The sequence below is a fragment of the Nomia melanderi genome, chromosome 1 (genome assembly GCF_051020985.1).
Source record: "Nomia melanderi isolate GNS246 chromosome 1, iyNomMela1, whole genome shotgun sequence".
Classification (NCBI taxonomy): domain Eukaryota; kingdom Metazoa; phylum Arthropoda; class Insecta; order Hymenoptera; family Halictidae; genus Nomia; species Nomia melanderi.
Genome location: NC_134999.1, coordinates 9,896,506 through 9,922,715, shown reverse-complemented (window position 1 = coordinate 9,922,715; position 26,210 = coordinate 9,896,506). Strand labels below are relative to the sequence as shown.

The window sequence follows — 26,210 nt, the reverse complement described above, 5'->3', positions numbered from 1 at the left end:
ACGAACGATCGCGCTGGTCCAGGACGTCACGCAAACCGCGCGCCGCATCGTCAGCTATAGTGGTAGTATGTACGTCTGACTAGTCTCGCACGAAGGGGAAAACTGGTCCTGTGCGCGGCAGTTCGGAGAATGAGGGGTTAATATATTAATCGTTGAAAACCGATCATCCTCTATTTGCTTAGCCGTTTCGACGACCTAGACCTTTGCGGAGGACGCTGCATGATTTCTGGTTTCACGGCCCTTGTTTGCGTTCTGCTTGATCTAACCGCTGTTTCACGGTGTCTGATTTTTCTGCTTTGGATCGGGGTTCCTGCTGGAAAAGAGTCTCGGAGCGAGATATTTATTTGGTCCACGGTATACTACTGATGTCTTGTTAACGCTTTGTGAACGAGTTTCTAAACATTTTCGAAGTTTCTTCGAATAAAAAACTGGATTATGATTGGAAGTATTACATTTTAGATAAGACGAAACCGATGTGTCAATTTGTCGATGTTTGAATAACTAAATTATTTATTTGTAGCTTTCGATTTTAGATGTCAATGCTGGAACTTGTTATATAGTATTCGATTGCGAAGAGTTACTTTAGAGTGTAGAATTTGTATGTTTTTATTATAAATATTCTTATTATTTTTAATACACTACTATTATATTAAATCGTTTTATGTAAAGGCTTATAACTTAGCAAAACGAACTACGATAACATGAAACGAAGGCCTTACGCGAAAACAAAGACATAAAGGATACATGTTTTTACTTATTTCAGCGTGTTGAATTCATTGTTCTACTTCCTGTATATTATGCAGTGGTCGCTTTCAGAAAATTTGACTTACTCTGGAATAGTCACTTTCAAGGTAGTATTCACTCATGAAAAATTCTCTCGAGGGCAGCCTGCGATGATTTTACTGTTGAATGGACGCCTACCTTTATCCCGGGACACTTTCCCGACCCGGCGAAGAAGAAACTCTAATGGCCTAGAACGAAATGCGAGGATGTACTAAGGAAACCGATACTGTTGGAGTTGAGCGGTTCCGCCGTGATGGAGTGATGCCTGGAGAGAGGGAGAGGGATTTTTGTGTCGTTAACCCCTTACCGTTTTAATATCGAGTTTATACTTAATGAATTTGAATATTATCTTCATGAGACCGATTCGAAGAAAATATACTGTTTCGCGTTTATGAACGTTTTAACTTTAAACCCTAAGTTTACTGCCTACAGCGAAGGTATCATTCCTTTTTCCGTTCGGAGAATTGTTGACGATTAAGCAACCCCTGCGCGCCGGCTGAACCAAAGGGAAGAGTTACGGGGCAAGGGGTTAATAAACTGCGGGGTTTTACGTTGATATCGGATTTTTATAGATTGCGTAATTAGTGGGAACAGGAAGTGAGCAAGGGATCTGCTTTCTCGACGAGAGAAATATTTATTTATGAGATTTTCTTCGGCGGAGGAAGTGAATTATAATTTCGATCTTTGTTTCGTTTCTTTAATGTATATGTGTTCTTACTGCAAAAAGTGGTGCAATTAAAATTATGTTTTTTGAAAATATTGTATTAAATTATTCTCACCATTTCTGGTATTTGCGTTTCATGGAAATATTGTGTTATAATTTGAAAATTGTTTTTTATGGTATAATGCATAATGATATACTTTTTTTTGGAAAAGATACTGTACGTTGTGCTTTCCTAAGTTTCCAATTAAACGCTGTAGTATGTATAACATATAATCATGAATGTAGGAGGAAGAATATTATAAGTTTTTTTTTTATTTCATTTAAATTAAGTATTTGTTTGAAAATATAACTATACAGTAAATCTCTCATTAATTATACAAAGGGAATTGAGAATGATGATACAAATACCTTTTGAATAGCGAAGTCATGTATGGAATATTAAGTAGTAATCACACGACGCGTTGAAATCACTCGAGCGATAAGTGATTTCAATGCATGGTTGGAACAGACCACCTTTGGGATTATAGTGTACTTACGTAAGAATGAATCAATTGTGAGAAGGCATTCATTGAAGTGATATCACTTTATGTGAAGGATTTTAAATTAAAATGGAAATTATTGCAATATTAGCAATTATGTATAAGAAACAATAGATTTTTAGATATTTAGATATTAATTGAATACCAAAGTATAAAGCATTGAATAAATTCTCACGAGTTAAACGAATTAATGGTAATCACGTAACGAAGCCAATAATATAATGTATTGTAAATAAATGCAGTATGAAAATCAGTGAAGTGATTACTGCAGATAATATACCTTTTTACAGTTGAGATGTAAATATTTATAACAAAATATATAAAATAATAAGAATTATTTTAATAGCAGTAATAAATTTAAAATAGTAATGATTAACAAATTTCTAAATACTAAACTATTATTAAATACAATACTATTAAAACAATAATTTTTTAACGTTGGAGAAAATTCTAGGAATTGAATTATTACAAGTGTAGTAGTAACTGGTGTGCTATAAATAAAACGCAATTTTAATTACTTGTAAATCAATGTATTTTCAGATAATAACTATACAATAAGAATCTCTTCTTGCGAACGTTCACATTCAGTACGCAGAATATTAACAAATGTACAAAACGCATGGACAAACACTTCAGCAGTTACACTAAGATTAAATTTACAAAATGGTAGACACGTCGATATCCTTTCCTAAAACGCTTAGGATTAAGAAAATTCTTTCAACTCCTCAATTAACCTCATCGGTCAAAAATTTTCTTTATTTTATGGAACCTTATTCATTTGTAACATACAGTGAAAACTTCAAAAATATTTAGCAATGTAATTATAATTTTAACATAATAGAGTTATTCTCAACGAAAATCGATGTTTGCATCTCCAACCTTTAGTATTCCTTTAAGCATTCACAATAACAGTTATTAACAACTTGTTCACCGATATAAAAAGTTTTTATATTCACAATCAAAAAGCAACAATATTACGGAGCTCCTCCATGACATCTTATTAATAAATTCATATCATTATTCAGTATAAAATATACAAATTCAGGTTCCTCGCATTTTATTTGTCATCCAAAATTCTTCATCGAAATAATAAATTTGCTCATGAATGATACCAAAAACACTTAAAGACCATTCGAATAACGCACACAATGTGTTTAAAGGGGTTTAAGTCACCGAAAAGGCATTCAGAAGATCGACGCGTCGGAAAATCGCATAGTTCCTCGCGTGTAATCGCACAGGAAGGAACTGTATCATTTTTTTGTTCTTTTAATAAAAGGAAGGACCACCTAAACGTCTGTACACTCTTTCGAAACCAGTCTCGCGCAGTTTCATATACTGGATCGCACGAAATACTCGCGAATCCGTCGAATTTCACGTTTGCATATCAGCGTTCGAGGATCGAATAGAAGCGATCGACCGGTTCTAATAACATCGATCAGCCGCAGCACAGATTCCCCGGTACCGGAAGTCACGCTGCGTCCCGGTGAGGTCCGCTACATCCTCTGTACACGCACGGGACCGTAATTACGCGATCATTTTCCCCGGTCAACAGCCTTGTAAATCTTCCGCCCGGTGCCCCGTGAAGGACGCCGCCGCTCTCAGCTAGGAAAAAGGGGAGAAAAAGACCTCGGAGGGATAATTTCTTCGGCAAATGGCGTTGTAAATTCCGTTGGTGCATCGCCGCGCCGTTTCTGCCCGAACGGTTCTCCAGTTCGACCCAGGAAGTCGCGTGTTATCTCCATCAATGAACTCTGGGGACTCGATGCGTTCCGATACTGCTCTCCATACTGTTCACAGGTCCAGCGGAAAATATACATCCGAGCACGGATATGGCAGCGCTGTACGAGTGGTGGCGATGTGTGCGGCTCGAAACAATTGGAGAATCATAGTTGTTGGAAATATATTTGGGACATTATGGGTTTCATAATAAGTTTGAACTAGGTAAGTTCAAACGAAAATGCTGAGGAGTTTGACGTTTTAATTTGTTAACGGATGAAATTTGAAGAATTCATTGGTGTTTGTATAATGTTAATCTTTTACGTCTTGAAGATATATTCATGATACAAAGCATTTAATCGATTGTTAAATTTTGGATTTAAGTTGTATATATTTTCAGTATTTTTAAATATATTTTTTGAAGTTTAATTTTTTCAACTTTTCATTATTCAAGTGAACTGCATGTAACTTACCCAACTTCTTCAAACAAGCAAATGTTTCATATAAACCTGTTTACTAACCGTCGCGCCTCAAAAAGAATTCCGAACCTGTATCGCAGCACACAAAGAATCTCATCAAAACTGCATCTACCAAATACAGGTTTTCTACGATACATACCATTCGCAGCTCCTTCTCCGTAAAACAGAACAAATCCAAGTTTAATTTCATCAAAACCCACCTACTCGCCACCCAACAGATTCTACTAACCCCAGCCAAGAATTTTCCAATTGTTTCAAGAACGTTTTCCCACATCATTCCATCTGCAAAACCTCTCTTCAAACTTCCTCCTCCACCGGTCCCTTTCCCGGACAGCTATCGTCTTGCAGCCCAGGAGAGATCACGATCAGCAGACGGTATTATAAATCCCCTCTTCGTCGTCTGCAGCAGAGATCTCCGACTGGGACAGTGCTAGCTTCACGTATCCCCTATCCTTCTCCCTGGTCCCGTTCTTGCCACCGGGTGGCGGTTTTTCCTCGGGCTTGCCGCTAGCGATCGTCGGCTCGCAGATCTCCGCGTAGATCTCCTCTGTCTTGGATGGCGGGGTCGGCGGCAGGGGTGTTAGACTGTCTCTAACCTTGGAGTACGGCGGGTCCAGGTCCTGTTGCGTTTGGACCTCTAGCACGCTGGTGGAAACTGATCGTTGCACCTGCTGTCTCGAGGACGGTGACGCCTGTAGCAGATTTGTTTCCGATTCGAGGCTTGCGTATCTCTCGGACCTCATGCCGATTTCCGGCCGGACGGCGAACGTGAACGAGGCAGACTTCTTCGCCGGGTTCCTGCTCCTTCCACCTTGCGCTATCCTCGAGATCCGGTCGAGGAAGCTGTGGTTGTTGCTGCTCACTCGACTGTTGCTGCGATCCCTGATCGTCGTACGCTTGATGTGCTCTAGGCCTTCCTTCAAGCTCTGGAGGATCGGCTTCGCCTCGGTTTTCGATTTGATTTCCTTCAGGTGGAGTTCCTTCAGCGGGCCGTTAGCTGGTGGCGGCTTTGGAGGCGCCACGCGCGGCTCCGTCGCCCTTTGGTCCAACGCTCTTCTGTAAGCGAAAGGAAAACTCGATTGGTGGTTGATACGGATTTTGCTTGTTATTTTTAATGTTAGACTATTTGTTTATTTGCGTAATTTTTAGATATAATATTTGTTACAAAATGACGTGCTTCGTAGTTTTATTCGAAAAAGTACGATTCTTTGCATCGATGCATCTATGCCAGAAATGGTATTAGATTGTTACAGAGCTTGTTAAATAAAGATTCCCTTTACGATTTTTGCCTAACCTTACCAGGAAAAGTGTTATAGTCTTTGACTATGTATTATTTATAGATTAAGTACTTGTCACGATCTAGATCGTTTAAAGTTTTATCAGCAAGCCCAATAATTCGGAATCTTAGATTATATCTTATTATATTCAATTTTTGAATATTTAATATTTAAGAAATAGGTAAGAAATATTTTAGGAAACTCTTCTTCTTATGCAAAATACTTATAGAGGAATCTACAGAAGTGATAAATAAAGAGCAATGTATACTTGCATGTAAGGTTCCTGTGCAAAAATCCAATTCTTTACCTGCAAGCCGAGAGTAACCGTTGCATCTTCGGCGACGCCAACAGCCGTGCTTCAGAAGGACAGCCCAACCGCGCCCTTTTCACTCGAGGCGCTGTCGGTCCCGTCGCGACCAGTTCGAGGAGTTCTGGGACCGTGGAATTCGGTAGAGGCCTTTCGGGTATCAATGGTACCGCGCAACCTAACACTATGGGCCCTCTAGTCGCGCCTTCCAGCTGCATCAGTCCGCTATAATCTCGTGGCAATGGTATCGGCAAGGGTCCAGCAACTAATCGTACCTAGTAATCAGATTTCAATCTGCCTGGTTAGCAATTTGGGAATTTAAGTAGCTTTTTGACTTTTGTATTATTTTGATTATCACTGTCCAATTATACGTATCGTATTATTAATACTATAAGATGCGAAATCAGTTCAAAACGTTTCAAAGTTGTGTACTTTCAAGCAATGTTAAAGTATATCGAAATTTGCTAGAGATTCAAAGTATTTTGTCAAAATTTTAGGACATTTCATTTGTTCCTTATGTTAAATTATTAACTCAGGCATTAGATAAATGTAACAAAGTTTCAATGAAATTTAGTATTTTCAAATGTATTTGAAAACAAAATATAAATTTACAATAAGCATGCGTAGCTCAGTCACGAGACAATTTAATTATATAAATCATTACACAGAATTATGATGGGAAATAAAAACTCCGTAATGGAACTAATCAGTTGATAGTATAGATAAAGTAAATACTCTACTATTAACACGTTAATTGCCACGGTGGTCACTGATAATCCGAACTTCCAAATTGCTTGAAAACAATTACAAGAAGAGAGCTTGTTTAATTAAATGAGTAATTAAATAATGGCATACCTTAATAATTATGTATGATACCAAATCATTAATAATTAATTCTAATACCATTTGTTTTCGTTATAAAAGAATAAGTAACATTATACAAAACACTTAAAATTTTCGTAGCGGTCAACGTGTTAGTATTGTCTACTTCTCCTACGGATAGAACGAATAATAATCAAAACAATATGTAAAACGTAGTAAATCTGCGTAACAGTCGCCGCATTAAAGTATATCACTAACACTAAAAATATCAGACGGGTTAAATTGATCCATTTTAGAATGTTCAGTTTACAAGTATTTAAATTATGACAGGACATCTGCGCAAAATTGTAAAATAAATTTGTGTATTTGTACAGATACAACAATAAGGGATCGATAAAATCTTGAGAAATATATTGCTTTAATTTCTATAAAAACTTAGAAATAAGTCACTCCAATTGTTCGATAGTTTCAGTGTTAAAATCCACCGAATTCCCAGACATGCTTAAAATTTCCGTAAAAAGTCCCTAACACTCACCCTTAAAGGAAGATCCCTTCTGGCAAGCTGATGAACTCTGTACAATACAGCGTCGCTTCCGGTGTCGAGGCTTCCGCTCTGGCAAGTGGCGTAAAACTCTCCCCTCGCGGAAAGCGGCGCGAACAGTTCATGCCCGTGGGAGTCCAGACACTGCGCGTACTGGTCTCGTTCCGATGACCTTGAACTCTTACCTTCCGGGACACCGCTGACGACGCCGGAAATGCCGCTAGAAACTGGCGCCCTCCGCGTGTCCTGGAAAACGGCGGCGAGTCGCAGAACCTCGCCTGCCCGGACTGTCGTCTTCGTATAGTGAGCCCTTAGATTCCCGTTTTCTGCGACAGAAACGGGCATTTCGCTTGGAAATGTTTATAAATCGACTACATAGCGCAGGATTGAAAACAGTAGTTTTTTTTAAGTACAATTTGTGTCATATATTTTCGTGTCTGATTTTTTAATGAACGGATGGACTTTGATCGGACAAAATGTTAAATTAAACATACATCTCAGTAAACATTTCATACGAATAATAATATTACTCGTTATTAATAAATAAGTAAAACTTTTCAATTCTAAGAACTACTAAAGTAATGAACAATTATTAAGCTTTTTCCTAATGTAGGCTTTCGAAGTCGACTTCTAAAAATCGGCTAAATTCCTAATAGACAATGATTATCCTCCTGTTCTACATAGAAAACACTCAAAAGCTTGATCAACGACATTTTCCGTTGTCTCTTTTGAAATAAAATGTTGATAAAACGACAGATCTTCAGATTTTACTAAAATTCTCAATAAAAAACCTACTAAGCTCCATTTCGACGTATCAGACGCTCGAAATACTACTATATTGATAGGCGTCCAGCGAAACACTCAAACTAATTCTCGAATGAAGGATAAAATTGGAAGATGGCAGACTTCTGGCGTGAATCCGCCGGGACAAGTCAAAGACGCAAAATTACGTGATATCTTCGTGGAAAAGAGAGAAAAGGAGGGAGTCGGGGACCGCGACGCCCATAGAAATCCCCCTTTCACGCGCAACCATAATCGTTATAGTACATAATAGCATAACGCCCGTGTGTATCGTAAGATCCCCAACGGCTTTCACCGGACCGCATGCCTATTACGTTACGTGCCCCTCACCTACGTTTAAACGCACGAACAAGCGCGCCGCGGAGTCGTATTAACAGACACATTGACATTCATGTCACGGCCAGTCGCTCTACCCAAGGGAATAATCCGAGCCGCGGTCCGTGCGTGAGTGCACGCGCGCGTCTCCTATGCACGCACCGGTTCCGATGCATTGTCACGTCCTAGACGACGTGACACGAGTGACGTGCAGCGCGACAATGTTATCTACGCCAGGGTTTTACGCGTGTACTGTCGCGCGATCAGGATCACCCTGTATTCAGGGTCCAGTAGGGTAAAGCCCAATACAACACGCTATCGGTCAGGTCTTGGTCAGCCCTTATTTCGATCGAATATTCTACGGTTGTTTATAATGCACGTGTTTACGCTGTGATAGTAACCCTTTCGTGGCAATGGGTGAGATATCACGATTCCACGATGTCGAAGAAACGATGCTATACACGATCACCATGACGTCGCAGAAACGATGCTATGGACGAAATATCTCGTGTCCCTTTATTGTTGATATGAAGTGTTTTATGCGAAAAAAGAATTCATCCAACTAGACAATGTGTAGTTTGCAAAAACAATGGTTTCCGAGGGAAGGAAACCGGATACTCGTGTAAAGATATGGAGTATTTTATGTTTAGTATCTTTAAGTACTCTCCAACAACGATGACATGTCTTATAAATCGATTATTTATCTCAAATTTGAAACACTTGATATCAATAATAAAGATACACGAGATATCTCGTCCATAGCATCGTTTCTTCGACATCATGGAACCGAGATACCTCGTTTATTTTAGTTCCTCCAAAACGGAAAAGTTAGAGTCTATCATCTCAGAAATCTTGTACCCATAGGGATTAGACAGCCTAAGTGCCGTTTTTCGTGGCCAGTTCAATTTCTAGTTTTAACCCTTCCGTCTCTGAACTTGTACCTTTTTTGAATATGAATTTTGTTAAAGAAAAAGTTACGAGTGCGCACTAATCAACCAAAACATATTCACTGACAGCTGATTAACACTTAAACTGTCGGTCATAAGTAAAGATTCTCGTATGGTACAATTTTCCTTTATCTAGGCATTTTTTAGCTTTCCGGTAATTTAAAATGTTACTGGATTCGATGCCTTAGCAACGATGTTTCCATAAACTGTTTGTAGAATAAAAATTCATAAAATAAGTAATCGTCGAATATAGGAACCGTGTAATAATGAACTGTTAAAAGAAGGAGGGATTCTGTGTCTGTTGTAAATTTATATTTATTATGATTCCAATAATGCAAACTTACCCATTTTTGAGTGTGTCAACGTGTAAGCTCTGAGTGGCTTGGCAAGTAGAAACGCAGGTACACCAGCTCGAACCAAAGCTCCCACTCTTCTGTACACCCTGGCACTTCCGGTACCACTGTTATTTGAGACAACAGAGAACCAGCCTGTAACAAATATTTTAAACAAATATGAAATCATTCATTTATTTTACTAAATGTTTGTGAGTACAATAGGAAAGGTAAATTCAATAAAAAGGAAGATAATATGTTTGAACATATTCTTAATTTCTTAATTTAATAACTATGTAAAAATATTCTTAAATAGCATAGTGAGTAACAAAAAAAAATGTAAATTAACTTTATCACTTGATTTTTAATAATAAGTAACATCAACAGTCAATATTATTGGAGTATTATATTTAAGCAAATAATTGGAGTATTAGAATCGACATAAAATTTAATATGCATGCATTTTATGTAATGCGATTCAGATTTAGCTCACATTTCAAATTAATTACACTCCGGTTCTAAATCTAGATCTATTTGCTTAACAGACCTAAACTAACTCCGCTTTAAACACGATCCAGATTTAATTCGGACCTAACCTACAACGGTCACAGACCTGACCTAAACCAATAAAACGAAGTCTGCCGTTACGTGATCCGACTCAGGTGAAAACTAATTCATGTCCAACCCGGAACTACTCTGCCATTCATAAACTTCTAAACGCTTGCGTCAGAAAACGTAGGAAGAGCAGTAACCGAAGATTCTTTAATTTTCCGAGTTCTTTTAGAAATAATGTACTAACATAATTACAAAATCAGAATTAACAAAAGTAAGTACTGTCTAATTTAATCCACTATTTCCTTTTTAAATCCAAGAAAGAACGTGACTTGGAACATTTCTTAGTAATTCTACCTTATCGCATAATCTACTTAAATACATCCATTAGACTTTTATTTTCCAAAGTAAATAACAAAATATTAATAACACGTATTGCAGGGTGTAATAACACTAAATGTACCGCGTACCGGTCAAATAACTGTTTCTAACATTTCATTTAACATTCTGCATTCTCTTCCGTTCATCTAACTTTATATCAATTTCTATATTATTCCATTAATCAGTTTTTTAATCACTGCCTTTCCTTTCGTTTCTGTTTCTATTAAGAAAAATTTATTATCTGATTTGTTTACCTTTATTTTGTTCTTTAACTGACTGCAGTAGGAATAGGTACTACTACTAAATATAAACAAAGTACCTGCACGTTTAGTGATAATACTACTTCTCTCATCAATCTCATAATATCGATTCTACCTTAACCCCTGCCCTATGATTTTTCACAATTGTTCTCTCTAAATTGCTTTATCGTTACTAATTTAATAGACAGAGAAAGCAGTCCGATGCTTGTTCCGTGTCTACGTTCACTTTACAGGTTAAAGATTGGTAATAGACAAGTAATATTACATGCATACTTAAAATAAATAAATAACATTTGTCGAATTCGCTTGATAATTTTCATCACGAGTCTTACTCGATATTATAAGAGAAAGGGTTAATTATTGCGTTAAGAGCTTTGTCGTGTTCGAAGTAATGCGTCGTCTACGCCAAACACCATTGAAATCTATTATTTTACATGGTAGATCCTCCAACAGCTCCATGATTTTCCCGCAACATCTCTGAGACGATGTTATAGGACAAGGGTTTAACAAAATCCTCTACGGAACTTCAATTCATTCCAATCAAAAAACTAAAAAAAAGAAACAAAAACTCGACACATCCTCCGCCAAAAAGATACAGTTACTTAATTCGATGGACACCAGTAATTTTCGCTTTCTCGTGGCTGAAGACACGCAAGCCGTAGCATCTGTGTCAGGCTTGGCGCGCAGCGTGCGCTGTTCGGCGCGTCTTGTTTCGTAAAGCCGCGGTAAGTGTATTATATAGCGCGGCGCGGCGGTTCGTTAACGTGCACCTTCTTGATGCAGGGATGTGGCCGACGTTACCGTTGCGCCGTGGAAATGGCGCTCCAGTTCCCGACGACGAAAGGAAAAGAAAAGGAGACGAAAAACACAGAAGAAAAAGGAAAAGAGACGAAAGAACTGCCCGGCCTTTCATACACTCGCGTTCAACGCATCGTCGTTCAACCAGCCCTACGCCCCGGCCGCGGCGAGTTATTATTAACGTCTTTTTTTTTCTCCTCGCCCCAGCCGGGAGTCGCGTTTTTCTCGTGTTTTCGCCTCGGCCGAGTCACAATGTCAATTCGACCCACTTTGCTAATACGATCGAAACCACGGACGCGGGCTGCCGATGAAATGAACTGCGACGTTTATGAGCTCGTTTAACGAGATCCTAAGGCTCGCTTTCATACGAGTAATTTAAAGGCAGCGCGTAACGCTCGCGGTGTTGCCTCTTGCCACCCTGAGATGAGATTTCTTTTGCGCCGCGAATACCGCCGTTTATTAAGATTTGTTGGGAACCCCGAGGACAAGGCCAGCCAGCGCCTGTTATTTGAATAAAGCACTTTAAAGATAATTGTTCGAATAATTGAATACGTTTTAGTGGTGAATGTTATTATTATTTTTATAGTGCGTTACCGTGCGTACCGCAGCGCCGCGCTGCGACGGCCAACGGAAATAAAACGTTCGGACGGGGCTGCCATTCTGGAGGAAGGGTGCGCGTGCAAGATTTATTTTCACCCTGTTGGAATTTCATTTAATACTAGAACCACCGTTTAAGTCTTGCTCCACATTGTTCTCTTAATTCTACGTAAGAACTTTAGTCGTAACCTTGTGAAAATTTATACAAAGAATCTTCAAATTCTCTAATTTTCCCTAAAGCTAAATACTTACGCATCGGGCGAGAGAACTTTGTTTTACATTTTTCTTAACAATAAAACTACCGTACCAGTCGAGATGACTGACTTCGGTTTTCTTGTTTCGCAATTATTGATATCTTAAAAGCATTGAACATTCGAACTTCCTTCTACATTTTCCTTGACACTAGAACTACCGTACTAGTCAAAATGATTACACATCAATCGTATTAAATGCCTGGTAATTCTAGTGTTAACACGTTGACTGCCACAAGAATTTCGAACACCTCGTATAGTAGTACTTATTCTACCAGAACAAAGGTAAATGGGGTTAAAAATAATCATTAATGATTTGGTATCACAATAATTATATTACTCTATTATTTAGCTACTTGTATTACCAAATATTTTTATTCGACATCAATTTTTTTGTTGTAATTGTCCTCGAGCAATTTGGAAGCTACGGTCATCGGTGACAATCATGGTGGTCAACGTGTTAGTACATTTCGTGCCACTGGAAATTTTAATTACATCTTGCTTATAAAGTGTACCGATTTTTTAAATGAAATATTAAGTTACATTTAAGTTTTTGGTGATTTTTATATATATTCTGATATTATTTCTTTACGTTTTCGTTGTTTCGCGATGTGTACGGCTATCCGTTGGCTCACAAAAAATGTCTCCTTACAAAAGTTAGAAAATTATATGTACTAAAAATGGTATATACTGGACAGAACGTGTTAACATTTTGTCTTCTCTTAAATGAATCGAAATTTTATGAAGTATTTTGATTTTATCATTTCTCTGTGAATACTTGAACAGTTTCAGTAGAAAGCGTTTTGTGGATTATTTAGTAATCATCATTCCACAGATTCTTGTTATCGATGATCAATACGTAGTCACAGAATATTCTATAAGTATCATAATATGTACCTACATTCAATAACAAAAATTTATACACTTCTGTCAAATTTTAAATGTTTAAAAAATTTTAAATATTGAAAGCTAACAAGAAATGTTCTAACATTTTATAGACATTCGTTTACTAGCCAAGAGTTGTTAGAAAGAAATATCCTCGTTTCAGAATTTACAATTTTAACCAATAAATTAATCAATAGTACTCATATATCTATTAATAGCCTCTATATTTTCATTTATCTTTTAATTATCGTCACAAAACTACGTAGTAATTACAGCTTGAATTTAACCATTCCAATTCGACGATTTTCGCTTCACTACCAACTTCCATATTTACCAATAAAATCAAAATTCTAAAAGAAGTTTCCAAGAACAGAAGATCGGTAGACGTCGGCATCACCGAACGCTAAGCAGCGCGTTTCGATCTAGGCTTAAATTAATAATTTATCGGCGATTTGAAGAATACACGCGCGGATTCTCCCGATAATTTATAGCCGAATACGAACCATCTGCCGGTTGTCCCGAACGCCGTGGTACAATGGTGGCCCCCGCGTATGTATAAATCGCTGAATCGATTCGCGAGCGGTTTACATCGTATTTCCGCCATCCCGAATTGATTTACAGCTGGTACTAATGCGCAAGTTTCAATGATTGTTCCATCCCTTTCCGCGAAATGTCCTTTCCGCGAACGTATTAACGTGGGTGTTTTATCGTCGATCCGGCACGTCTGGTTTTATGAGAGACGCAGAATTTATCGCCGATTAACCCCGTCTGCGTGACTAGATTAAATTACAATCTCGTTCCCGAAGACAAAGAGGCTGCGAATACCGCCCCTGCAGCCGGCCGCGGCCGTAGTAAACACTCGTACGCTAACGAGCTTTCAAAGAATTTTCTTTTTCGTAGACGCGGCGCAAGAAGGATGCCAGTTGCTCGGTGCGAATGCCAATGTTTCTACGTGTCTATCGAACCTATTAACTCCTTGTCTTACGGTTTCTTTCGTAACTCTGCTCGATAAAACCACTTTATCGTTGATAATTTAGTAAAAAAAGAAAAGAATTTGATCGTTCTTTTGTGTCTTCTAATAACGTTTAGATTTGTTGAGTTCGGTTGAAAATTTTCATTGCAAGTCTGACTAAATATTGTAAGAGGAATTAATCTCTTGTTTTATGATATCGTGACACACTCGTGACGAAGATTTCGAACATGAATTAGCGACAAGTCAATGTATTCCCTTGGATTCAAATTAAATATTGTCCTTCTATTATTGCTTTTTAATCTTTGGAGCTAATATAGATACAGGAAGAACATGGAATTCTCTTTTACTTCTAGTAAATGTTTAACAATGAAATAGTTCTAGCACATTTGTAGAGGAAACCGAAGGACAAGGGGTTAACTCTAGAAACATTGAATACTTAATAAAATAATAAAAAATTTTAATTTTTCAATGGCTGCCCTTTCGTCCCGAATGGTACACATAAGTACCACGAACATTTTAAATTACCAGAAAGCTAGGAAACGCCTTAAAGATAGAAGAAAATTGTACAACACGAAGATCTTTGCTTATAGCTGACAGCTTAAGTGCTAATTATTAGTATTATTAGTGCTTATCTTATTTCTTTCACTAAGAAGCTTTAATTTCACTTGAAAGCAGCTGTTCTTAGTCTTCTCTTTGATTTAAAGGAAAAATAGATATTCAGGTATTAAAGAGTTAAAATAGTGGTGTAGTACTTGATACCTTCAATTTTAAGAATTTTAAAAATAATTTATTGTTATTTTAATATTAAAAAAATACAGGCAACCTGCAGTCAACATGTTAACAGCTTTAGTACTAGGTTTACGAACATTTATTGCACAGTTTATTCTATTGTTACTAGAAAAACAGATGTTCGTTCGTATAGATATTGGAAATTAGAACATGAAAGATTTAGAGACATAGTATTAATATTCGTGTAATTGCATTAATCAAAATCAACATAAATTTTTAGAGTTAAGGCCTCAACGCGTGGACACTAACACAAGTGTGTTTCCTCCAGTTCGGAAACGTATGTCCGTGGTTTGTGCAAAACTCTGCCTGTGGACGACCCAGGCTGCCCTTGCTCGCGAAAATGTCTGTTCGACAGGCCTGACCTAAACTATTAGCCACGTGCCCGCGGACAATCGCCTTTTAGCCTAGACTAACCTTTAGGCTGTAACGTGGAATAAGTTCGGTTTGCGAATACACAAACCTGTTCTAATTCTAAGAATTTAGTTACGACTCGTTGCGAGCGCGCATAACCGTGATTTACAAGAACCCGCTCGATAGTCGCCGCGTTTAAACCCCTGCACTCCCACTTCACTGCTTCGTGAAACTAATAACAATAAAAAAAGGGAGGGAAGTGTGGAGTATAAGAGAACTTATTTATGTTACAACTCGATACATAGCGGATTTTTATGAGGCACGAAATTCCTTCGGAGCGATTTACGAGGTTTGTTAGAAAAATAACGAGACTGGTGGCGCGAACATTTTTGTCGCCGACTTATCTTGGAATCAACTTTATCGCCTACGAAGCAGACGGCGACGTTGTTACCATTGATAGAAACTGTACCGGAAGTCTTCGACTGACGGTATTTCGGTCGATTGGTTATTTAAATGGCCATTATAAAATTGATCTCTTATTTTTGGAAAAAGGAAATAGTTACATGGAGCTAGACCGAGTGAACAAGGACACGAATCATACTAGTCAGCTGTTTAGCCATCAGATACAAAGTTTTTGTACACAATATCTTGAATATTTTCGCTTTTTTTATATTCTCATCATTTCACTCAGTCTTTCGCTGTTTCGATTTTACTTTATTAAATGTTTCAGTTATTAGGAATATTATTTAATGTGAAATTTTATATAATATCTTTCTGCCACTTGGGATTTTCCGTTTTTATCTCTAAGATGTGATAACGTTAACAAAAACATCAGGAAATTGCCAAGAAAAAAATAATTCTGTGGACCAATAAACATGAAATTTCCTTAGAAACGGTACCGATTTCATTCTTACACTTGATATACAATCGTCGGCGCAACATTATCGCCAACCTTTCGCGTTGCAACTGCAACCAATTACGTGGATCGTAGAATTACGCAAGAGAGGAGCGCGGGGAGAGCCGTATGCTAATTCATCGTGGAGAAATTTCCGAATGAAAGGGTGGGAGAGAGAAGGAGAATGAAGGCGCGCTCGTTAGCAAAACGTTGCCAAATACATGCCGATCCAGATTATTCAGATCGTTCTTATTATCCCGGAGGTCAGGGCAGTCCGCGAGGCGGTAAGAACGAATTCCTGTCGACGAACTTTCACGCGCGTTCACCGCGCGCGAACACGCACGGCACACCGTGTATGCACGGAGGCGCGTAATTGATGCTACTACAAACGTCCCGCTAAAAGCAGGAAGTCGGATTAGAAATTGAAACTGAAATACATAACCGGTTGCTTTTCAATCGCGGTTTACTGAACGCGATTTCGAGACCGTCCACGCCATACGGAAGCGATAGGTAACAGAACGGATTATTTCAATTGAGTTTTAATCGGGCATCTTTGATCGTAATCCCGGAGCAGTCCGAGGTAATAGGCATATTCGAAGATTAGCTTTAACCCCTCGCCTTAACGTTCCCTCGCCGGAGTATCCGCGTAAGAATTATTTTATGCTTAATAATTTATCAAGCTGGAAAATAAATTGTACGTTTCACCGTGAACCGCGCGTTCACGGTAAAGTCTAAATATTCATAACCGCGGAATGATATTTGCCTCCGATCAATGCGGGGCTGAATAATATTCGTATTTATTGACTTCAATTTAAAATCTTCGCCACGAGTCCTACCGAGCAACACCGGGCGAAGGGGATTCAGCCTGAAATATTCAAGACGACGACCTCGAATTTAATCGCGTGTATTTTGCTTAATGATCCATATTCTGATTCAGTTATTCTGCGGTAATACTTGCGCCGGTGGACACTACGCATCGACGCGGCGTGATTGTTGGAGTATGTTCCCGTGGGCTATGGGCTCTTGAATGCTATGTTTCTTCGACATGCTTGTGCTTTGTATGTTCTAGTTTATTGGGAAGACGTTCACTTGATTAACGTAGTACAAGATGTGAAAATAATTGCAATGGATTTCTTGAGCATTTTCTATTAGCGATTACGGTCAATGTTTTTGTGTAGCATCGTAGATGTATAGAATTTTGATTATATCAAATGACGTTTCGTGTAATTCGTAATAAAAATTGTTAATGATTTGAGAAAGTATAGTAATGTTATTTGGAAATTTATAGAATAAGCCACTGTTATCATTGATTATTTATTATTTATTTAGTGATTTTATTCATAGTTCTTGTAAATAATTAAATCTCTGGAGTTTCATTAGTATTAATATAATAGTTTCATATAACTTATTCAATCCAATTTTCAAATTGTTTCAAAATTTTTTCCAATTTTCCAATTTTCAAAATTTTCTTTGGTATATTACGTACTAAATTTAAATTCACATTGAGAATACGTTACAAAGCATCTGTACCAATCAGCGGTAAAACAGGTTTACAATATTATATTCTAAGTTCAAGATAACGGGTAATATATAATTGTCCTGAATTTCATCGACGTAGTAAAAGTGATGAGCACTAGATCCAAATAGATAAACGATTACCAGACCGTGAATTTTTCCCGAAATGTACATTTTTCCGTAGAAATCCTTTCGCACGAGATAAAATGCAATTTCTTGTACAACCGGCTTCACTAAATTAATCTAAACTGAAATTCCCGCGGATCTTATTAAACTCCACACCCGATTAATTCCTCGAAGACTTTTCTATACAATAAACGCGAAGTCCCGCATTTCCACTTTAACATTCGTTCCGTCAATTTTCCCAGGAAAACAAAATTGAAGTCTCAGTAGCCTCTCAAAGGATCCCCGTTCACGATCCGCACGTCTCGTCCAGCCCAGTTTCTCGAGCGAAGAATAATGCCTCCAATATTGAATCCAAAGGAAGAAAAAGTAAAAAAAAAAAAGGATAAGATTGGAACAGTAACCATCTCTCGTTATTGCCAGGTTAATTTGACCCTATTTCCAGGCGCGTGCAAATTGCTCGGACACGAGGTTTCACTCTCGATGCATCCAGCCATGGACCATATTCCATCCACCTTGGCACCTTCAATTTGTCTTGCGGCTCGTTCTCCCTTGCCCCATTCGGCAAATCTCACCGGCGGAACATGACGAGATATAAATGGAAAGTGTCAACGTGCCAACGGGGATGGCCGGTCCCTGGCCACCGTTCGATGCGCGTGCGTGCGCGCGCACGAGACCGCGGTTACGTAAGTGGCAGGCTTCCATCCGACGATGTCGGTCCCATTTTCAAAGATGCACGCGAAACACATCGTTGCCGGCAATTTCGAATGCAAATTCCATTCTCTTCATTCTTCCATAACGAGGGATTGCAATAAATAACGATAAACCCTGGCAAATTGCTAATCCCCCTCTTCAAAATTAACGTTAACCTCGCCGTTAACGTTTTCCCCTTTTTCCTCTCTTTTCGCGCGCGTCTTTTTTCTCCTCTTTTTCCTTTTTGCCCTTCTCGTTTGCTCGTCCCCCTCCTCGTATCGCGGCAATGGCCGGTCGTGCCGCTTGTTACGTGCACGTGTGATCCTTGGGAATTAATGGTTTTTGCAAATGGATCGCAAAGAGCCGTGCAATTTCTCGGTAGCCGGCGCGATGAGAAAGTGTCGGGGAAACCTTGTCCCGCTGCTTCTTTGTACCCTCTTCACGTTCACGTGTATTTTTGGCGAACCGGCGCTTTAAATAGAACTGGCCGCGTGAGATAACAGGTTTCGCCGATATCGTTACGCTCTTTTTCTTCTCGTTAAGTGATAAAAATCTGCATTTTAGTTACGGCTGCTTCTTACACAATATTCTCGTCCTTGCCGAACGATTATACTGTCACTTTAAAGCTGTTAAATTAAATTCCTCCTTTTTGCTTGGCACTTATATTGGCATTTTCGCGACGAGGTTTGCTTGTTCGCTTTGTCATACGAAATTATTATTACTAGGTTTCCGTTTTTTACGCGTTCATGGGAATTCCGAACCGTCCGAAATTGCACACAATTCTCGCGATTAAAAACATTTTTATAATATCTAAGTCGTAGTAATTTTCATAGTCTTCATCTACGAAAGCAATTTTCTATAATAATTTTATTTTTCTGTTTATATTCTTAAAAATCTGAATTCTCATGAAATCGATACTTATTACGTTTATTACACTCTAGTTACCTAGAACACAAATATAAACAATTTGCCTTCTAGTTCAGTGTCACTGAAATGATCGAAGAAGCCCGACATTCAAACACGACAAATAACGAATTTACTTTCAAACACGGCAATTTATTTTTCCGCTAATTAAGGAAATCGACTGCTAATATTTCGCCTTCAATAAAAATCGGACGATTAGAAAGCCTGATACATTTTATTTTCATGCGGAATTGGCGAACCGATATCTTTTTCTGGCCAAATAGTCGATATTCCAACCTTCTCCTACATTTGACCGCGAGTTCTGTAAAAAATTTATTGCTCGGAATCGACGTTAATCTCCCGGGGTTTGCTAACCCGCGAAGTTCGACGGAAATCGGCCCCATATAATTTCACGTACGCTTCGAACGAGATATTTTCACGGTAGGCATTCGACACAAACGTCCGCCGATCGAAAGACACGCGCAGATTCGCTGCTAAAAACCATAGTAAACGATTTCTTGCGCCCATTAAATCAGAAACACCCTTCGGGGAACGATCCTAACCGGAACGGAGAGCGGCAGATATGAAATATAGAGAAAGTTCGGCCGCTGTGTACAGAAAACGCACTGCAAATTCTGCCGATCCCTATACGTACATATTTCAATTACGTATTGAAGAAACGATCGGGGCCCCCCAAGTGTACTGCGCAACAAGAACTTTCCTGGCGTGTTGTCTCTTCATAAAGGATACTTCCTCGGCGGCTCGTTCTCAGGCCCATGCATAATCCGCAATATTACCACGGATAAATGCGTTACATCGCGGAGGGAAACTTCCGCGACTACACTTTCCAGCCGAACGGTGGGGCCTCGAACGGTATTGTAAAGACGTTCCCCTCATTCCCAAACTCCTCCGACTGAAATCGGTATCGTCGCGTAACAGCGCAACATCGCGCCGCGTGAAAGGTGATTCCTCTTTTTTTTTCTCTCCCTTTTTTTCTTTCACAATGACTGTGGGACCAGGAAGTCGATGCCAGTCTAGGAAGAGACATGCTAGACGCGCCCTAATAAGTGTTTGCTTGTCGGTTTATCGACGTTTACGATTTGTTTGGGTGTTACGATTGTAGAATACGCGTGCATGAGACTTTTGGCTTGTACAAAGTGTATGGAAATTGAAATTGGAGAGATTTTCTTTGGTGGAGTAGATTGCTGTTCGTGGAAAAATATAGTTCTTTTTATGAGATTCACTTTCAGGTTCTTATCTTTTGAAATATAGAGGAAGACAAAAAGTGTTGTTCTGATTAGAACCTTTCTAATAAGATTTGATCGCGATCTAATTAAAATAGTCGATTGATTGTAAATTATCTTAGTTGAAAAAAGAAGTTACTTTTATATATTATTGTTGGTACATATGAAATCAGAGTAAAGGACAAATTTAAGATTGTGAGTTGAAAAGATTTTCGTGGTAAATCTAAAATAGAAATGTAGATATTCGTTAATGTAAATATTCTATTTTCTTCGGTAAATTTTTCAATGTAAAGGCATATAGATCTGCAATCTAATTACTGTAAATTGTAGGTGAAGGAACACAGGAACTGTGAAAAGTAAGAAAAAAATGTACTTCACAAACTAAGCGGTTTCTTATGCTGAAAGTAAAGTAGGAATGTTATGAATGTTTGTTAATTCATTTAATTAATGGATACATTTTTTAACGAATTAGTTAATTATTGGATTTAATTGAATATTATGTTTTGCAGTAAATACGCGAAGATCCGCATTCTAACCGTAAGGAATGCAGTAAATTTCTTATTACTATCAGTAGTAGATTTTAGTAGTGTTTGTTATTGCATGACAATATTATATTATCCAATGTACATGAAATATCAATTTTTACCCCTTGAATTTTCCGCTCTGATTGCCACTGAGCGATAACTACGTACTCTGGAAATGTAATTTTAGGGTAAGCTCGAGACTTTCTAAAACAGGCTGTAAATTCGATGTCTGGCTGGTATAGTCTGTCAATAAAAAGATTTACTACTTTCTACTAGAAGTTTAGACAGAACATAATTTTCACACATACATACATCAAATATTTCGCTCCGAAAGTATTCTCTACCGCAGACACCTATGACGATGAAAGTCATTGCATCTTTTACAATTATTGTTTACAAATTTGTATGCTGCTTATATTTCTTTCAGATTTCATACATCTGAGAGAACAAAACAAATGTTTATTTAAACATGTCGAAAACTTAAGAGAGCAATAAAATATAATTTGGTTTTAATGATTTTTTATCAGCAGACTCTAAATCATTAAGAACAATAGATTGCCGCATTTCATTATTTGTTATCTTTAACAAGAATCAACAATTTGTACGAGGAAATATCACAATAAAAGGTTACACATGTTCACAGGCTATTTTCGTTTCATTTTGAAAATTATATCAGAAATGATATCCGTCTTCACAGAAAATTACGAATACAATGCAAGAAAACATGACCCGTTGAATCTAGAAAATCTAGAAAACATTCTGAATTCAGTGTCCTACTTTCCAAAGTAGAAACCTGTGTTGCTTCCTGTTATGCATTAACCAGTCAACGTAAAAAATATCATATTGCCAATTTTACAATAATAAAATTCACGTTTTACACGGTGAAATCAGGCAACAAGGTGTACTGCTTCGATCAATTAATAAAAATTCTTCTTTTAATTTCGCGCAAGCTATCATAATTGTTGACATTTACGTTGGCTTTACAGTTGGCTTTCTAATGCGAGCTGCTCCGCAACGCGAGCGCGCGCGTTTTAGAAATTTATTACGTGGCCCGGTGTTATGTAAACAATTAATTGTACCGTGCACTCGTTGGGAAATTGAGTATTACAATGGTTATTAATTAACAATTTTCTCGATTTATTAATAAACCATTAAAATATTCTTTATCAAATAACGAACAAGTTGAGCTTCGTGTACTGATTGCAATACATTTGAGTTTAATGTGCCTACCGATATCATTAGATTAAATCGTATGTTATTTATGTTTTACTTTCTTGAATGCATGTTAACCCACAATGTATTGCAACAATTAATTTAACTGTTCGTTAAATTTTTTTCCCGTGCTTTTAGCGAAAGTTATATATAATTAAAGTAAATGTAGCTTAGTTTTTCTTTTTAAATCACAATAATATATATAATTTTTACATGAATTTTTGCATGTAAATTAAAAATAATTAAAAATAAAAGAAATTGAACATTCCTTGCTGATTAATGATACACGAAGATGATTAAGACGGCCGACACTATGTCGACAGGTGAGTTGTCATCGTAATTTCCCATTCAAAAAATTACATTTTCTTCTATAAATTAAATGAGTAGAACGGAAACTCAAGCCCTAATAGTGAGGTACAAAATTAATTAAAGAGTTACATAGTTTCTGCATAATATACGCTCGTCTCAATAAAAACTAACTGTACAGTAATTAAAACATGCACGTTCCAATTAAAATTTCAATTTCCATGGGAATAACAATTATGCTCCCCGATATTTAAATAAATGATTTGGAGTTTCGTGTCATTATTTCAAAAGGAAAATTCCCATTTCGACATTATTTGTTGAAAAAGAAAATAATACCCTGCTGGCAGAATCAAAATACGTTCCAAGTAAATAAATATCGTCGTGAATCGTAATTCGCACAATGATATGTTTCTCCACATTATTTAAAACGAATTTTAATATTATAAAATACGAGCACTCTTTAAAAAATTATGACTCAACACTCAAAACGCTTTCTTTTCTAGTGGATTAATATCCATTGTCAGTAATGTTTAAGCAATTGATATATATATTTATAGTATTTTATACAGACTACATTAAAATATTATTCTATTAACATATAAGTATTTTCTAGGCAAGCCGTTATAAATGTAGGAATTATCCCGGACGAATCCTCAATGTTGTAGGATACTCCCTTACAGGTCGCAAGATCTTTACAGAGTACAACACGCTCGCTCGCCGATTACGCAAAGTTTCGCCCAAAAAGTCTCGCACTAACGTCTCGCTCAAAAGTCTCGCTCGAATAACGTGCACCAAAAAGTCCCTCTCCACTATCACCCGGCCACGCATTTCCACTCGCTGTTAATACACCCTCCATTCGCTCTGTCCTTCTCACCCTTACACCCTTCTCACTTGCATCTTTCGTCCATAGTCAAAATTCACGCAGTCGCGTACACGCTTTTCTCACGGCCCAGTCGCTCGGTTCCAGACACTCTTCCTCGTATTCTTTCAGTCACTCAAGATTTTCTAAACGCAGTCACACTATTTTCCAAACATCTCGGCGCCGGTCCGTCGCAATATGACCTGGTCGCCCTTACGCACGCACAGCAAACCATTCAACCCACATAAATAATGAATCGTTGTCATCATATATACCATTATACATTGTATGAGATATCTTCGTTAACAAACAGTTATTGTAATATATAACATTTAATTTTTAATATTTAGCATTTAATATTTAATATTTAATATTCTTAATATACATAATATTTATATTGTATAATTATATTACAATATTAATATGCTCTCCTTATTTTCTCAACTGGTTAGTCATTGGTAACATTTACCTTATAATCCGAATTCTACAGTATATACATAAACCTCCTCCACGTTCTCCGCGCCTGCGAAACAGATTGAACTATTTATATTGTCTTGCCCCATTGTGCGGTTGGCAATCGGTGCGTGGGCGTTTCACGATACTTCCCCAGCCCTCGACGACAGCTGTTCGGCCGGAAAAGTATCGCGCGCTCCTTGAGGTAACCGACTTCTCGTTTCTGGTCCGCGAACCATGACGGCGGAACAGTTTTCTTGGATTGCGGGTCGCGATACGGCAACGCACTTTTGTTCGCGGCTTCTGACTGCGGATTTGGAACGGATTACCAAGTTCGGGGGGATAATTATTGTACCGCGGGACACGTAGCGAGTACCGTTCCCAAGTAACGTTGATTGAAAACTCAAACTAGCTGATAATTACACGTCGACTTTAACCCTTTTGCACTCACAAGTTTTTTCACTAAATTCATAACTTTCTAGTGAAATATTGATTAAACTTTTCACTGTATTAAATAAAAATAACACACGGATCAAGGAATAGAATTTTATTTCAATGTTTCATGTCTAATTATAATATGTTACGTCTAATTTTATATTAAATATGAAATTTTATGATTTCAGATCAGAGGACGACTGTCAGTCGCCTCTGTAGTTATATTTAGTACACAAAGGGTTAAATAATTCGAGCGTCGAATTAATTTTATTTAGTTTGCAACGACGATTTGTATGTAGATTTTAGTTTCTCCCTCTGGTTTCGAAACAATGGTTTACAGAAATTGAAAAAGATAAGAAATAAATGCTAATATAGATATTTCTACGTTTTTAATGAAACCGAAATTTCGTTCGTATTTTATTTTAGTGCTTTTATTTATAGTACTCTTCACGGTAGTAAGCGACGGAAACCTATAAAACTCGTAACCTAAAAAGACAAACGTAAATTTCCGAAAGTTTAATTACACGAATGATCTTGACGGAAGCCATTCCTATGGGCCAGATTACCTAATACTGCTTTGTATCGATTATCGGAAACGAAGGTCGTTCGAATGATTACATAATGGTGCAATAAAGCACAGCACGAATTAAGCTGCAATTATTTTCTGAATTCCTTGAAAGAACTTTATGTGCTTTGATTAGTAACTGTTTTCTGAGTGCAACGGGATGATTGTGTACACTTACGATCGAAGTAGCCCATAGAGGCGCTCTTCTGAAAGGAAACATCATTTTTTTAAAATAAACAGCGATTGTTATGCCATTCGAGGTATAAATATTTTTATAACAGGATAAATATTTACTACAACTACATGGTTTGACTTATAATATTGCCGACATATATTAATCAAATTCTTTTTTGGGCACAACTGTATTATTTAAATAAATAAGATTTTTATCTTATAAAAAGTATGAAACAGCATAAAATGTGGTATGATTAAACAAAGAACGTAATGCAAGTTTATTACGATATAACGAAACTTACGAAGTCAGTGCTTTAAGTATACGAAGGATTTGTGTTGTATTATTATTTGTTCGTTTCATTTATGCTTCATTAATAGAAATATCTGACCTCGAACCGTGGATACGTAGCGCATTTCAATTACCATCTGTATTCAGAAAAAATGTGGTAAATATTTTATATTCATCAATTCGCAACTGTACAATATCATATGTGTTTAAGTAATTGCTATTTCTTTTAAATGGCTTCCCGTTAGTGAATCCGTTTCATTTACAATTAAAAGGAAATTAATCAACCTGAAGGCTGGTAATTTGGTCGAGCGTTCACGCGCAATCTTCCCGCAATCAACAATTCCGTTCACTCGTATGTCTCCGGGTTGGTTTCCGTCATTTTAAACTCTCGCTTGAATAGTTCCATGTCATAATTATGGACTAAAATAGTTGGCTCGTTTTTCAAGTATAACACACCGGCTCGCGACGGTTATGCACACGGAAGACACCGTTCAACGTTGAACGAGTTCCTATTAGCGATGGGTACAACGTTCTCTCGATCGCATTAAGGAAAACAATTGAGCCAACGAAGTTGGAAGCTACAACGATCACTTTTCATCAATTTATTTCTATGAATTCATTTTCTATTCTCGTTCTTATTTTATTTTCTAAAGAATTTTA

General features: G+C 37.5%; 1 protein-coding gene across 4 annotated transcripts in view; it reads right to left on the bottom strand.

Annotated features, from left to right (window-relative positions):
- Nucleotides 1-2,512: 2,512 nt before the first annotated feature.
- LOC116427687 (uncharacterized) overlaps nucleotides 2,513-26,210 on the bottom strand; it is a 142,806-nt gene continuing 119,108 nt past the window's right edge. For all 4 annotated transcript variants that reach the window (XM_076367665.1, XM_076367662.1, XM_031978327.2 and 1 more), the window contains exons 3-6: nucleotides 9,536-9,679; nucleotides 7,123-7,454; nucleotides 5,766-6,040; nucleotides 2,513-5,237 (exon numbers count right to left, since the gene is read on the bottom strand). In XM_076367665.1, coding sequence (XP_076223780.1) covers nucleotides 4,547-5,237; nucleotides 5,766-6,040; nucleotides 7,123-7,454; nucleotides 9,536-9,679 — 1,442 coding nt within the window. In that variant the 3' untranslated portion in view covers nucleotides 2,513-4,546. The remainder of the gene's footprint in view (nucleotides 5,238-5,765; nucleotides 6,041-7,122; nucleotides 7,455-9,535; nucleotides 9,680-26,210) is intronic.